The sequence below is a fragment of the Trachypithecus francoisi genome, unplaced genomic scaffold (assembly GCF_009764315.1).
Source record: "Trachypithecus francoisi isolate TF-2019V2 unplaced genomic scaffold, Tfra_2.0 Lachesis_group13, whole genome shotgun sequence".
Classification (NCBI taxonomy): Eukaryota; Metazoa; Chordata; class Mammalia; order Primates; family Cercopithecidae; genus Trachypithecus; species Trachypithecus francoisi.
The window spans coordinates 64636339-64653274 of record NW_022681458.1 but is presented as its reverse complement, the minus strand read 5'-3'; the positions used below and the strand labels follow the sequence as shown (position 1 = coordinate 64653274).

The 16936-nt window shown below is 35.2% G+C and overlaps 1 protein-coding gene across 1 annotated transcript in view; it reads left to right on the top strand.

Moving 5' to 3' along the window:
• AGPS (alkylglycerone phosphate synthase) overlaps positions 1-16936 on the top strand; it is a 158962-nt gene that overhangs the window by 54111 nt on the left and 87915 nt on the right. The window contains exons 6-8 of the mRNA XM_033231031.1: positions 324-395; positions 1762-1841; positions 4872-4952. Of these exons, the coding sequence (XP_033086922.1) occupies positions 324-395; positions 1762-1841; positions 4872-4952 (233 nt within the window). The remainder of the gene's footprint in view (positions 1-323; positions 396-1761; positions 1842-4871; positions 4953-16936) is intronic.

Genomic DNA, 16936 nt, shown 5'->3' with positions numbered 1-16936 from the left:
GAATAAGGTCTGTAGATTAGTTTATTGTATTGTATCAGTGTTAGTTGCTTGGTTTTGATAGTTGGACTGTAGCTACATAAGATGTTGATATTTGGGGATGTGAGATGAAGGAAAATTCTTGTACTGTCTTTGTAACTTTTTTGTAAGTCAAATTATTTCAAAATGAAAAAAAGGTAAAGTGTTTTAATACTCAACTCATTGTGTTAATGAGTGAATAAATGAAGGAAAAGTTTAGATAAAGAATTTCATAGGTTCTTATTTGCCAAGATTATCAGATTTTATTCATGCCTCTGTAATTAATTTATTTTCCCTTTCTTCAACAGCATGCCATGATGATGTAGTTAAGATTGTGAATCTAGCTTGCAAATACAACCTTTGTATCATACCAATTGGTGGTAGGTATTGTGCATTTTGAATTTTGATATGTAAATTTCTTCTATTTAAAATATTTGTATTTTAAATATTTGCATCACCCTACTGAAAACAAACCTTATTGTAATTGTGATGTGGTTATTCTAAAAAATTGGTCAATGATGCTCTTTTGTGTTCTAAGTAGAATTCCTTAAACTGTTTGAGACATGATATACCTTAGTTCATGGCTTTTTCCTCTATGGGTCCTAGTTGAAGCTGTGATTTAATGCCTGAATAAGAAAATGTTTCTGCTTTAGTAGTTACTTTTTAACCTGTATATTTGTGGAGATAATTTTCTGTTTCAAAAGCTAAATGTAAATATGTCCTATATAAACCTTTGAGATTAGCATAGGAATGGTGATGAGATTGCCAACAATTCCAGAAGCTCCATATTCCCTCTTCAGCTGATGCTTTCTGTTGAATTCATGCAAAAAAGGCACTAAAATGCCATTTGTTATGAAATATTTTTCTAATTCCAAATGACTGTGACAAGCAAATAGTAGTTACTGATCACAGGCATCACGTTTTTAACCGACACTTAATGATCTCACTTTGTAAAGTTACACTGAACCTTACAGATTAACACCCCCTGTACTTCTTGTGGAAGGTGACTTTCACATGTTTTCTTTCATGCAGAGCTTATGGAAGTATCAGTCAAGAATTTATTCTGATATATGATGATTTAGATCTGGTTAAGAACAGAGAACATTGTATTGTTCTTTAATGGTATCAAGAAAGCATTTTTCCTTTGACAGTAAATGTTAAGACAACAGTATATTTAAATACTTCTATGTATTTTCTTTATTAAAATCACTTTTTCACCAAAAACATCTAAATTTGTTTTTAAAACCTCATAATCTAGACATTTTAAACTTGTTTCTATTCTAATTTATTAAAGCTTTTTTGTATAAGAATATAAGATTATTTTAAATGATAAATTAATCTCATAATTGTAGTAGGAAGTAATGATGTCTCTAGTTGTATAGGATGGGTCTTTTTTTCTTTTAAGCTCCCTCTCCTCAGTAATTATCAGCTTAGAACTTTTCTAATCATGTTTTTGGAGTTCCACAAATTGCTAGGGACTTCACTTGAGTGTGGCATGTCCAGGGGATGGAGCCATAGCCCATTGCTTTCAGTTCCATAATATTGCTTCATTTTGGCACTCAGCATAAAATAAAGGTGAGTTTGCTTTTAGTGTGTGAGCATTGGCAAATTGTATTTTGCAAAGTATTAATAGGTATCACTTTTCTAGTGTTCCTATCTGTGTACTTGATATGAGGGATTTGCCCTAGAAATATAGCTAAAAACAGAATATTTAAACATAAAAGTTATTGTTTCCTATTTTGGCAGGAGGAACCAGTGTTTCATATGGCCTGATGTGTCCTGCAGATGAAACAAGAACAATTATTTCTTTGGACACTTCACAAATGGTATTTAATAATTTGAGATATATTTAAAACATTGTCTTTATTGGCTCCACCTTAATTGTCATTAAAAAAGAATCTAGCCACCGGGCACTGTGGCTCACACTTGTAATCCCAGCCCTTGGGGAGGCTGAGGTGGGTGGATCACTTGAGGTCGGGAGTTTGAGACCAGCCAGGCCAAAATAGCAAAATGTCATCTCTACTAAAAATACAAAAATTAACCGAGTGTGGTGATGTGTGCCTGTAATCCCAGCTACTTGGAAGGCTGAGACATGAGACTTGCTTGAAACTGGGAGGTGGAGGTTGCAGTGAGCCAAGATCACACCACTGCACTCCAGCCTGGGCGACAAAGAAAAAAGAATCTAATACCCATTTTGTTTTAAGTGTATTTCATTATTACATTTTACCCTTGTATTCAGTTATCCAAAAGATAGGTTTACTTTTACCCTCAGGTATGTGTCTTCATGCTATTTTACCAAATTTGAATTTTTTTTCAAACGCCTAAGTAGAAAGAATAGTGTACCCATTTTCTAGATAAATAGTTATTAACATTTTGTCATACTTTCTTTATCTTTCTTTTTTTCTAGTAGTTTTAGAGCAAATTCTGATACAGTGCTACTTTACACATAATTATTTCTGTATAATCTCATTTAAAAAGGACATTTTCTCACATAACTATTATATCACTCCTGGCAAAATCAAAAGTAATTCTTTATGTTATTTAGTAGTTAGTCTACATTCAATTTTCAATATAAAAAATGTCTATTTTATAGTTCATTTGTTCAAATGGGGATCCAGACAAGGCTCACATTAGCTTTCCATTGTGGCTCTTAAGTCTCACTTTATGTAAAAGCCTCCTCTTACTCCCTGTTTGCTTTCTTTTGAATATTACAGACTTTTGAAGAAACAAGTTTATTTGTGATATAGAATGTCATATTTTGAATTTATCTGTTGCTGCTTCTTGTCATTTAACTCTTTGTCTAAGCCCTGTGTGTCCACTAAATAGAACTTCCGTATAAAGTCTAGTTAGATTCAGGCATTGCCTTTTGTTTTGTTTTGTTTTTACAGCAAGAATCCCTCATAGATGGTAATGTGCTTTTTAAAAAGTGTCACATAACATCAATAGAGGTGTGTAATAGCTGATTGTCCCACTTTTAGTGATGCTAAAATTGATCAAGTTCAGATGGTGAACACTTCTTTTATTGTAAAGTTCCCCATTAACCTTTCTCCTTATCCCAGATTTTAAGAAAAGGCAATTTATTTCCTCAGATGATAGCTGAAGAATAGCTTATTCTGGAATGTTAACATGGATTTGGTAGTGTATATGGGATGTAATAGGGTAGCCTATGTTTTCTTTAAGTTTTTCTGTGAGTGCCTGTGAAGTTTTTTTCTGCTGCTTTTAATTTCCGTTTTCTACCAAAAGATATGTTTGAACTCTTGGTAGCTACAAGGTATATAGTTAGAATGAGTATGTAATTGCCTCAAGAACCAGTCTGTTAGGGGAGAAGATGTATACATAAGGTACCATCAGATTAAAAATTCTTTGTCTTTTCATTCTGCAATTTAATAATACTGTCTTTTGTTTAGCTGCCAAAGGACCAAAAACCTGATTATACCATAGTTGTATCGAAGTTACTGTTGTCAGCCGGGCGCGGTGGCTCACGCCTGTAATCCCAGCACTTTGGGAGGGTGAGGTGGGCAGATCATCTGAGGCCAGGAGTTCTAGACCAGCCTGGCCAATGTGGTGAAATCTTTTCCCTACTAAAAATACAAAAATTAGCCGGGCGTGGTGGCACGTGCCTGTAATCCCAGCCACTCGGGAGGCTGAGGTAGGAGAATTGCTTGACCCAGGAGGCAGAGGTTGCAGTGAGCCAAGATCATGTCACTGCACTCCAGCCTGAGTGACAGAGCAAGACTCTGTCTCAAAAAAAGAAAGAAAGAAAGAAAGAAATTACTATTGTCTTATAGTGAGGGTATAATTATGAGTTTTATGTAGCATAAAACTAAAAGTACATTCACATACATCATCTTATTTAATATTTTTCACAACCCTATGAATTAAGCAGTGCAGTTATTCATATGTGTTCAGATTTGGAATGTAGGTAGCAACTGCTGTTTTTGTATTGTCTGTTGTGCTCTTTTCTTTTTGTTATTAAGTAGATTTATCTATGTTAGTTATTGCCGTGAAATTGAGCATATGAAAGTCGAAAGAAAGCTTCCCTGGGATCCAGAAGAAGGTTCTGTATATTACCCAATTGCTCAGCCAGATAGGAAGGGGAAAGAAGTCTGCTCTTAATAGTAGAAAGTAATTCATGAAAATTCATATATATGTAAAAGTTAGGTCAAATAAGAATGCCAGATAACATTTTTTATTGGCAGTCATACATTTGGTAAGTTGAGCCAGATGAAATTTAGTTCCTTCTTTTGAGCCCAAGGCAGGGATATGCTTTGTTTTGTACATGGGATCTCTGGCCCTATTTTGAATTAAAAATAAAGCAGTGATGCCATCTGCTATATTTAAATGTCTTTGCAGATTTTTTTTTCTAATCTTATGGTCATATTCTGATATTCTTCAATTAGATAATGATTGCTACGTTAACATAGTGCAGGTAGTATTTGCACAATGCCAGGACCTGTATATGCTGTTTTTTTACATGGAGTATCTCATTTAATTATTGTAGGCAACACTTTATGTATTATTGCTATTTACATTTTACGAATGAGGAAACAATAAATATTTAAACAGTTAAATAATTTGCCTAAGGTAAGAGAAGGAGTTTAATTTAAATTAACATCTGAATAAAGACAGAGTCTATGTTTTAAGCCAACCCCTGCATAATGGACTGCCTTTGTTACTATGTCATCATGTTGTATAGTCTGGGATAAGTGGACTTGGTTTCCAGTGTGGATGGTTGAGGGGAACCCTTCTTGCTTAATCACTGTCTTATCACTTGTTGCTTTGAATTAGGAAGTTATATTTCCTGAGAAAATATTAGTAGTTCATGGAGATCAGATTTCTTTCTTCCTTTGCAACAGAATCGAATTCTCTGGGTTGATGAGAACAATTTGACAGCTCATGTAGAGGCTGGCATAACAGGACAAGAGTTGGAAAGACAGGTATGTTATTTCTTTTTCTTATTTTTTTTTTAAATCAACGTATTCTAATATCAATTCTGATGCTATTTCTTTAATGAAAGTTTTCGAAACTGTATCCCCTCTATGAATGAAATACCTTTTATGATACATTCATTCACTCAATGAATTTGTTTAGTTTCTATTATGGGTCAAGCATTGAGCTAGATTCCAAGGACATGATAGTGAATAAGGCATTGTCTCCTACCCTCAGGTAGCTTAGATTAGGACAGAAAGTTTGAAAAATAATTATTCAGCGTGAATATTGCTATGTGGATGCTAAGTGCAGGGTATTATGGATCATCAGCTGGGGCTAGGTGGGAATGAGTTGTGCAAAGAAGGTATCACGTAGAACCTGGCATTTATTATTATTTTTTTAAATACTGAGTCAGTGGCAAAGGACACAGCATTTAAAATGAGACTTCAGAATGAGTCTGAGTTAGCAAAAAAGGAGCGTACAATCCAGAGGAAGGAGCATATATGCAGAGCTTCTCAGGGTGACTGTTGCTTTTTTTTTTTTTTTTTGGCTTTTTTTTTTTGAGATAGAGTCTAGCTCTGTTGCCCAGGCTGGAGTGCAGTGACGCGATCTCCGTTCACTGCAAGCTCTGCCTCCCGGGTTCACGCCATTCTCCTGCCTCAGCCTTCCGAGTAACTGGAACTCCAGGCGCCCACCACCATGCCTGGCTAATTTTTTGTATTTTTAGTAGAGACGGGGTTTCACCGTGTTAGCCAGGATGGTCTCGATCTCCTTACCTCATGATCCTCCCACCTCTGCCTCCCAAAGTGTTGGGATTACAGGCATGAGCCACTGCACCCAGCCGGCTGTTGCTTTTGAGGGACTGCAGATAGCTGAATATGGCTGAAGGCTAGTGTGTGTATGGGAGAACACGTCTTCTTGGTATTTGTATATTGGGTGGGAGTGGGTACAGTAGTGGTAAAGGATCAAGCCAGGAAGACATGAGGAGTTCAGATCATAAAAGGCCTTATAAAGCACCTGTTAGAAGTCTGAACTTTACGTTTTTACTTGTGTTGTTCTGGCTGCTGTGTGGTGAAATGGGTGGTCTATGTAAGGGTGGACTAAGAGACTGCAACAATAATTTAGGCAAGAGCTGATAGTGACCTGAAGTAGTAGAAATGGAACAAAATGGAACAGTTTGAACATGGAATTCTAGGATGTTGGTGATATATTTCATCAGCTGGGTAAATATTGGTATTCATTGAACTTTTCAGTGCACAATTTCATTGACAACTACTCATTTCATAAATTCATGAGATTCTTGAAGTTCTTATAGTACTTTTTTGGGATCCTAATGAATTTTTGGAAAACTTTAGGTTTCCTTCATAGATTCTAAGCAGGTAATAGTGAAAATAAATTGGTTCCTTCAACTTCCTCAAACATAATCAAGGTAACAATAACTCAGCTTTTGTAAGCAAAAATTAGAAGGTTCCATTTGTTAGTGATGTACTGACCATTTTGTTCAACTTGGGCTATAGAGACCCCTCTACCCCAAACCTTTAATAGGAAGAGATGTGATGTGATTGTTGATCTTATTTTGTTGTTGTTTTCTTTTCTTTCTTGAAAAGTTGATTGACGTTGGTCTTCTCCTGACCATTTCTGGATGATAGGCTTTGAAAAAAATTATTAAGCTCTTTATTTTTTATTTAATGCAGTAAGATGCAGATAACTGGAATAAAATTGAACTTATTTGTTGAGAGTGTTAAAGATCCTCAGTAAATTAGGATTTTATATCAGATAAATAGATTTATCAATTATTACAGTTTATAATGAACTTCAGTGGGCAGAATAATAGTATTTAATGAAAAAACCTCTAAAACGTCCTGTATCAGTATTCCATTACACTTGAATGAGGCATTATCAGCACAGCGTTTTTTTTTTTATAACAAAGAATGGCCTTTTATGTCACCAATTTTGTATCTTTATTATAGCATTTGATGTAGTATTTTAACCTTTCCAAGTTTTCTTTTTTTTTTAAAGGTTAGAATTAAAATTCAAGGAACATATTTCCTTGAAATTTAAATGACATTTTCTCAGAACTTCTGATATTTTACCTACTAGTGCATTTCCCTAAATGCCAATATAGAACTTACTTTTTTGCCTCCAGTAGGCTATAACGTAGTTCCTACAGCTATTTCGATCCCAGTTAAAGTTCTTCGTCATTAAACTTCTATGTCCTTCAGATTCTACTTCAGTTGAGGTAACCAGTTTAAAACATCCTGCCTTTTCTTTCTGCAAGCTTAAAATGACACCAGTACAGTAGTTGGGTAGCACAGATTTTAATTTCTTTTAACTTGTAAATCACATTGATGTTAACATGATAAAATTTAATGGAAGCTGCTAACATGTCAATTATGGATTTGGAGAATTTTTTCTAGGTTTATTAAATATTTGGCTACTTTATTAGTTAATGTCTGAGGATGTCTGACTCGAGTGTTTTTTCTGCTTAGGGACAGCATCACTAATAACCTCACATTATCTTTTTTTGTTTCTAATAGCTATTAGCTCTCACTGCAGACCTCAAATATAGCTCTTAGCTGTGTGACCTTGGGCAAGTTACTCACCTTTAAGCCTCAATTTCTTTTCCTATAAAGTGGGGATCATAATTCTTACTTTGGGGTTTTTCGTCAAGATGAAATAAGTTAATAATGTGAACTCCTTAGAACTTTGATTCATTCCACTAATTTTTATTGAGCACTATTTGTTTCATTCAGGCTGACTTTAAATATTCTTTTTATGTGCTATAGACTCCAAAATTTATATTATCATCCCAGACTTCTTTCCTGAACTGATATAGCCACTTGCCTAATTGATATCTCCACCTCTATGTTTACAGACATTTCAAACTCCTCATTTTAAAAACTGAATTTTTAAAGGAAAATTTTGCAATCTTGCCTCCAAAATGTGTCTGTTCTGTAGCCTTCTTCTCTTCAGGAGATGGAATTCAATTCCTTAGGCAGCTTGGGCCACAATCTTTGAAATCATAGATTTTTGTTTTATGTTGCTTTATAATAGCTTGAGATATAATTATCATCTAATATGTACAATTTAATGTGTACAATTTGATGCGTTTTGACACATGAATATAACCATGAAACCATCATCACAATCAATATAATGAGCATATCCACCAACCCCAAGTTTTCCTCTTGCTCGTTTATAATCCTTCCCCACTCCCACCCACAACCCTTAAGCAACCCCCCAGCAATCACTGATTTGCTTTCTGTCACTGTAGATTTGTTTAAATTCCCTACAATTTTAATAAAGTGGAATCCTACAGCATGTGTGGGAGGGGGGTCTGGCTTCTTTCACTAGGCATAATTATTTTGAAATTCAGCCATATTGTTGCATTTATCAGTAGTTCATTTCTTTTTATTGCTCAGCAGTATTCCATTGTATAGATATGCCACTGTTTTGTTTATACATTCACCTGTTGATGAACACTTGGATTATTTCTAGTTTTGGGCTATTACAAATAAAGCTGCTATGAACATTCATGTGCAGGTTTTTGTGTAGACATATACTTTCATTTCCTTTTGGTAAGTAACTGGAAATTGAGTGAATAGATCAAAATGGTAGATATATATTTACCTTTTTGGGAAACTATGAAGTTTTTTCCCAGAGTGATTATATCATTTATATTTCCACCTGCACTGTATAAATAGAGTTCCAGTTTCTCCATATCCTTGCCAATACTTTGTATCGTTAGTCTTTTTAATTTTAGTCTAAACTTTAGTAGATGCATAGTAGTATCTCATTGTAGGTTTGTTTTGTTTTTTTTATTTTGAGACAGTCTCACCCTGCTGCCTGAGCTGGAGTGCAGTGGCACGATCATGGCTCACTGCAGCCTTGACCTCCCTGGGCTTAGGCAATCCTCCCACTTCAACTTCCTGAGTAACTGAGACCACAGGCAAGTGCCACCATGCCTGGCTAATTTTTATATTTTTTTGTAGAGATGGAATTTTTTGCCATGTTACCCAGGCTGGTCCCAAACTCCTGGGCTCAAGTATTCTGCCCACCTTGGCCTCCCAAAGTGTTGGGGTTATAGGCACGGGCCCCTGTGTCTGGCCTCATTGTAGTTTTAATTTGTATTTCTCTAATCACTAGTGATGTTGAACATCTTTTCATGTGCTTATTTGCCATCCATATGTCTTTATTGGTGAAGTTCTCCTTAAATTATTTGCCCAATTTTAAGATTGGGTTGTTTTCTTACTATTGAGTTTTGGAATTCTTTATTTATTCTGGGAATAAGTATTTTTTCAGATATATGCTTTGCAAATATTTTCTCTCAGTCTGTGGTTTCTCCATTTTCTTACAGTATCTTTAGAAGACCAGCTGTTTTTAATTTTAATGAAGCCCAGTTTATTAATTTGTCTTTGTATCATGCTTCTGCTATTGTATCATAACGCAAGGTTGTAGAGATTTTCTCCCATTTGAGTTTTATAATTTTTAGTCTTACATTTAGGTCTCTGATCAGTTTTCAAGATTTCTGAGTTATTATTTGTATATGGTGTAAAACTGGATTGACGTTAATGATTTTTGCATATGGATATCCAATTGTTCAGCACCATTTATTAGAAAATATTATCCTTTCTTCACTGAGTTGACTTTGCACCATCATTTAAAAAAAAATCTGTTGTCTATATATGTCTGCTTCTAGTTTTGGACTCTATATATGTCTGTCTCTGTGCTAATACCATACTGTTTGGATTACTATAGCTTTATCATAAGTCTTTTTTTCAAAGTTGTTTTGGCTGTTCTAGGTTCTTTGTATGCTAGTTTCTGTTAAAAAAAGAAAAAGTCCCATTGGGATTTTGATTGGGGTTGCATCGACTCTATATATCAGTTTGAGGAGACTGACAGCTTAACAATTTAGATTCTTCTGACCTGACCCATGAACATGGTATATCTTTAATTTTTTGTAGGTCTATAATTTCTCTCAAGAGTGTCTTATGGTTTTCTAAGTATGTGTCTTTCATTCTGTCTTTCAAGATCTCATTCTGTTGTCCAGGCTGGAGTCTAGTAGCACCATCATAGCTCACTGTAACCTCAAACTCCTGGGCTTAAATGATCCTCCTGCTGCAGCCTCCCCAGTAGCTAGGCATGTGCCACCATGCTTGGCTAATTTTTTAATTTTTCTGGAGATAGGGTCTTGCCATATTGCCCAGACTGGTCTCAAACTTCTTGCTTCAACCTATCATTCCACCTTGGCCTCCCAAAGTGTTGGGATTATCAGTATGAGCCACCGTACCTGGCCTCGTATATTTTTAAAAATAGGATTTTTAAAATCTCCCTAAGGAGTACATATTTTTTGGTGCTGTTGTAATTGGTATTTTTAAAAATTGTCAGTTTCTGGTTGTTCTTTAATACTGTATAAAAATACAGTTTTTTAAAATGCTGATCTTATATCCTGCAACTTTACTAAAATTCACTATATTTTAACAAGCCTTTTTTTGTATATCTCATTGGATTTTTTACATAGATGGCTATGTTGTGTGTGAATAAGAACAGTTTTCTTTCTTTCCAATCTGTTTGCCTTTTTTCTTTTTCTCACCTGATTGTACTGGCCAGATAATGTTGAAAATAAGTGAGACTTGTTCCTGATTTAGGAGAGATGTGTTCAGTCCTTTATTATTAAGTATTTGTTAGCCATAGGTGTTTTTTGTAGATACCCTTTATCAAGTTGAGTAAGTCCCTTTCTTGTGTTAGTTTATAGAGTTTTAATTAGGAATGGATGTTGGATTTGTGAAATAAAATGTCATTTTGTGTCTTATAGTAGAGGTTAAGTTGAAGTAATTTACTTGAGTTCAGTCTTATTTTCTAAAGTAGAAAATCAGTGCTAATTTTTTCCCAATTATTGCTTTAGTGACATGCCACAAATTTTGATATATTTATTTTCAAATTTTCTACTTTTTTGATTTTTTTCTTTGATCTGTGGTTTACTCACCATGTATATATGTTATTTAGTTCCTAATTATTTTGGGATTTTTCCAGATATCTTTCTGTCATTGATTTCTATATTCTGTTGTGTTCAGAAAACATACTTTATATGACTTGAATCCTTTCAAGTTTATTGCTACTTGTTTTATGGCCCACAGTACAGCCTATTTTTAAAATGTTCCATGTGCACTTGCGAAGAATGCGTTTTCCTGCTGCTGTTTGGTGGAGTAGTCTTTAAATGTCTGTTAGGTGAAATTGACTTATAATGTAATTCAGATCTCTTATATTTTTTATTTTCTGCCTACTTGTTCTGTCAGTTATTGAAGGGGGGTATTAAAACCTCCAACAATAATTGTAGATTTGTATATTTCTTCTTGCAGTTCTATTTTTGCTTGGTATGTTTTAAAGCTCGATTATTAGGGGGATAAATGTTCAGGATTGTTATGGCTTCTTGATTAATTGACCCTTTTGTCATTATGAAATGACCTCCTCTATTTGTGATAACATGCTTTGCTCTGAAATCTGCTTTTTCTGATATTAAAATAGCTATTGGAGTTTTCTTAGCATATCTTTTTGCTTTTTCCATTATTTTACTTTTAATTAGTTTGTATCTTTAGAATGTTTTTCTTATAGGCAGCATATAATTGGTTCTTTTCTTTTTATCTAATTTGACAATCACTACCTTTTCATTGAGGTGTTTAGATCATTTATCTTCAGTGTGATTTATTGTGGTTTAGTTTAAATCTGTCATCTTACTATTCATTTTCTGTATTTCCTATCTGTTTTTGTTCTTCTTTTCCTCTTTTACTACCTTTTTGGGATTTTAAAAAAATGATATGTTTTATCTCTTTAGTTTCTTTAGTAGCTTTAAATTTTTGTTTTTTTTTTAGGATTTATAGTATACATCTTTAACTTGTATCAGCTACCTTTGAGTGATACTGTAACACTTTGCAGTATCATTTAAAATTTTTAAATAATATGAAAGTATCTTGTGTATTTACCCATCTAGTTAACCTTTCCAATACCCTTAATTTTGTCTGATGTTATTTGCCTTCTGCTTGAAGGACTTCTTTTAACCTGACTTTAGTGTGGGTCTCCTGTTGGCAAATTCTAATTTTGTCTGAAGAAGTCTTTATTTCACCTTTGTTTTTAAAAAAGATATTTGAAGTGAGTATATAATTGTAGATTGATAGTCTTTCAGCAGTACAAAGATGTTGCTCCACTGTTACCTCACTTTATTGCTTTTCATGAGATATCTGATATTATCTTTGTCTTTGTTTCTATGTATGTAATGTGTTTTTTTCCCCTCTGGCTAGTTTTTTCTTTTTTCCTTTGAGACAGAGTTTCACTCTTGTTGCCCAGGCTGGAGTGCAATGGCACGATCTCGGCTCACCGCAACCTCCACCTCCCAGGTTCAAGTGATTCTTCTGCCTCAGCCTCCAGAGTAACTAGGATTACAGGCATGCACCACAGGCCCGGCTAATACTGTATTTTTAGTAGAGATGGGATTTCACCATGTTGGTCAGGCTGGTCTAAAACTCCTGACCTCTGGTGATCCACCACCTCAGCCTCCCAAAATGCTGGGATTATAGGCATGAGCCACCACACCCAGCCTAGGTTGCAGACTTTATGACGCTTAATCTAAATACTTCAGCACCATCTCCTAAAGACAGAAGAATAGTGTTCTTAGTGTTCTTCTTTATAACTACAATACCATTATCATGTCTAAGAAAATCAGTAGTAATTTCTTTCTTTTTTTTTTTTTTTTTTTTTGAGACAGAGTCTCGCTCTGTCGCCCAGCAGGCTGGAGTGCGTCCCAACCTCTGCCTCCTGGGTTCAAGTGATTCTCCTGCCTCAGCCTCCTGAGTAGCTGGGATTACAGGCATGAGCCACCATGCCCGGCTAATTTTGTATTTTTAGTAGAGACGGCGTTTCTCCATGTTGGTCAGGCTGGTCTTGAACTCCCGACCTCAGGTGATTTTGCCCGCCTCGGCCTCCCAAAGTGCTGGGATTACAGGCGTGAGTCACTGTGCCTGGCCCCCTCTGGCTACTTTTAAGATTTTCATGTTATTACTGGTTTGAGCAATTTGATTGTCATGGACCTTGGTGTAGTTTTTCTCTGTGTGTCTTTTGTTGAGGATTTGTTAAGCTTTTTTGATTTGTGGCTTTATAGTTTTCATCTAATTTTGACAAACTTTGTCCATTATTTCTTCAACTATCCAACAAACCCCCCTCCTCGCCGACCTTTAGGGACTCTGTTTACTCACTTATTAGGCTCTTTGAAGTTCCACAGCTCACTGCTACTCTTTTCATTTTTTTCTTTTAGTTCCTGTTGCCATATCTTGAAGTTCACTACTGTTTTATTTTGCTATGTCTTTTCTGCTCTTAATCCCATTAAATATATTTTTAATCTCAGACATTTTATTTTTCATCTCCAGATGTTTAATTTGGGTCTTTTTATATGTTGCATGTCTCTACTTAACTTTTTGAACATATGGAATACAGTTATAATAACTGTTTTAATGTTCTTGTCAGCTGTGTCTGACATGTGTGTTAGTTCTGGATTGGTTTTGATTTTCACCCCATAATGATTATGGGGTGTTTTCCCACTTCTTTGTAGCTTGATAATTTTTATTTTTAATTTAATTTTTATTATATGTGTATATATTTTTTTATTTTTAATTTTATATTTTTAATTTTGAATGGTAATTTTTGATTAGATGGTAGCCATTGTGAATTTTGATGTTTTTCAATTCTACAAATATTCTTCAGCTTTTTTCCTGGGATGCACTTGTTTGGAAACAGTTGATCCTTTAGTTGTTGCTTTTATGATCTTTTGCTTTTTTCAATCTGAGGCTAATTATTTTCCACTATTGTGGTATGACATTCTTGGGTATCCTACCTAATACTCTATGAATTAAGAGTTTTCTCAGTTGGGCTAGTGGAAACAGGTACTGTTTCTGGCCCTCTGTGAGTGCTGGCACTGTTCTCTAATCTACTGGTGTCCAACCCTTTGAATGTGAGGACTTTTTTGGTGGCAGATATCATGAAAATTACGCATAGACCTCTTTTTTTTTTTTAAGCTCATCAGCTATTGTTAGTGTTAGTGTATTTTATGGGTGGCCCAAGACAATTCTTCTTCTTTCAGTGTGGCCCAGGGAAGCCAAAAGGTTGGACACCCGTGCTCTAATCCATCTGGATCATTTCTTCCTCTGGTCTTTGGTATTTCACTCACTTGCGTTTACGTTTCAGTACCTTGCTGAAGACCTGACGGGTATGCTCTGATCTCCAGGCATCTCTCTTTGTGCTGCTTTTTTCTGTACTTTTTCCTATGAACTCTAAATGCCTTGATTACCTACAGCTCTATGCTCAATCTCAACTCAGTGTTTGTCAAGTTCTGCCTGGATTCTGTTTCTGTGGAGTGCTAAACTAGGGTCAAGTCACAGTGCTCACCACCTTTGTTTACTTTCTCATAGGGATCACTGTCCTTCCTGACTGCATGTTCAGTGTTTGAAAACTTTTTTTTTTCTTTTTTAAAATACAGGAATGGGGTCTCGCTCTGTTGTCCAGGTTGGTCTTGAGCGCCTGGCATCAAGTGATCCTCCCGCCTCAGCCTCCTAAAGTGTTAGGATTACAGGCGTGAGCCACCATGCCTGCCTGTTTCTTCTATTTTTCTGTGTTTTAGTCTTTTTAGGTAGGAGGGTAAATCCTAGTTCCTTTTACTTCAGTTTGGGTAGAGGGAGAAGTTCCTGCTCTGCTTTTTATTTTTTTCATCACACTTCTAATTATTCTGTATAATTTAATGATGATTCTTACTAATTTCAGTTTCCTTTACTATTTCTTCTTTTTTTTTTTTTAGCAGCATATACATTTTCCTTAATATTTCTCTATAATATAAACACCATAATTTAGGGATTTTTAAAGTGATCTATCTGAAGCTCAGCTCATAGTCAGTAAATATTTGTTGTTTCAGTATTGAATTGGAACACAAGTGAGATAAAGTTTTTATTCCCGTAGAGCTTCATGGCACATGGTAAATGGTTAATGAACACAGTTATTTTTATCTAGCATAGTATGGGGCAGAGATGTTATTTTATTAAAAAAGAAATCTTGAGTTAGGCATGGTGGCTTATGACTATAATTCCAGCACTTTGGGAGGCCAAAGCAGAAGGAATGCTTGAGCCCAGGATTTGAGGCTGCAATGAGCCATGATTGTGCTATTATACTCCAGTTTGGGAGACAGAGTGAGACACTTCCTCAGGGAATGTAGGGGGTGAATGTTTGATTAATTGTATGAGTAAATCTGTGGACCTTTCTTCAGCAAATTTTTCTTACCAGCTAATGGCATTACCAGAGACACAGACCTTTAAAGGAGAAAGTGGCCAAATGTATATGATCTTAGATCTTTATTAAGCACTTACTATGCACCAGCAATTGTTTCTCACTAAATTTGCATATTGTGGTATACTGTGGTATGCAAATTTTCTAGCAACAGTAAATGGCAAGTTTCAAACCCAGGGATTATTGTTTGTTTTCTTAAACTTTTTGGCAAGAAAAACCCAGGTTTTCAACCATTACACTTTCTTCACTTATTTAGTAGGAAGTTAGTAAGATTTTAAACAAAGAAGTAATTTAAAGTGGTGTGGTAGAGCTCCTTCAGCATGGGGAACATCTGTTTTTTTTTTTTGGTATCTTTATCTTTTGCTTTACACAATTCCTGGTATATAGTACCTTCTTGTAATTGGAGAAGGTAATGAAGTAACCTCCCAGACAAAATAAACAAATTAATAGTATATATAATATTGGATATACTGATAGAAATAAAGTGTAACACCCAACTGTCAATACTAGATAGGTCAATGAGACAGAAAATTAACAAGGATATTCAGGACTTGAACTCAGCTCTGGACCAAGCAGACCTAATAGACATCTACAGAGCTCTCCACCCCAAATCAACAGAATATATATTCTTCTCAGTACCTCATTGCACTTATTCTAAAATTGACCACATAATTGGAAGTAAAACACTCCTCAGCAAATGCAAAAGAACAGAAATCATAACAGTCTCTCAGACCACAGTGCAATCAAATTAGAACTCAGGATTAAGAAACTCACTCAAAACTGCACAACTACATGGAAACTGAACAACCTGCTCTTGAATGACTACTGGATGAATAACTAAATGAAGGCAGAAATAAAGATGTTCTTTGAAACCAGTGAGAACGAAGACACACTGTACCAGAATTTCTGGGACACATTTAAAGCAGTGTGTAGAGGGAAATTTATAGCACTAAATGCCCACAAGAGAAAGTAGGAAAGATCTAAAATTGACACCCTAACATCAAAATTAAAAGAACTAGAGAAACAACAGCAAACAAATTCAAACGCTAGCAGAAGACATGAAATAACTAAGATCAGAGCAGAACTGAAGGAGATAGAGACACAAAAATCCCTTCAAAAAATTAATGAATCCAGGAACTGTTTTTTGAAAATATCAACAAAATAGACCGCTAGCCAGACTAATAAAGAAGAAAAGAGAGAAGAACCAAATACATGCAATAAACAAATATATAGGGGATATCTCCACTGATCCCACAGAAATACAAACTACCATCAGAGAATACTATAAACGCCTCTATACAAATCAACTAGAAAATCTAGAAGAAATGGATAATTTCCTGGACACATACACCCTCCCAAGTCTAAGCCAGGAAGAAGTTGAATCCTTGAATAAACCAATAAGAAGTCCTGAAATTGAGGCAGTAATTAATAGCCTACCAACCAAAAAAAGTACAGGACTAGAGGGATTCAAACAGCCGAATTATACCAGAGATGCAAAGAGGAGCTGGTGCCATTCCTTCTGAAACTATTCCGGGCAGAGACACAACAAAAAAAGAAAATTTCAGACCAACATCCCTGATGAACATTGATACGAAAATCCTCAATAAAATACTGGCAAACCAAACAAATCCAACAGCACATCAAAAACCTTATCCACCACAAGCAAGTTGGC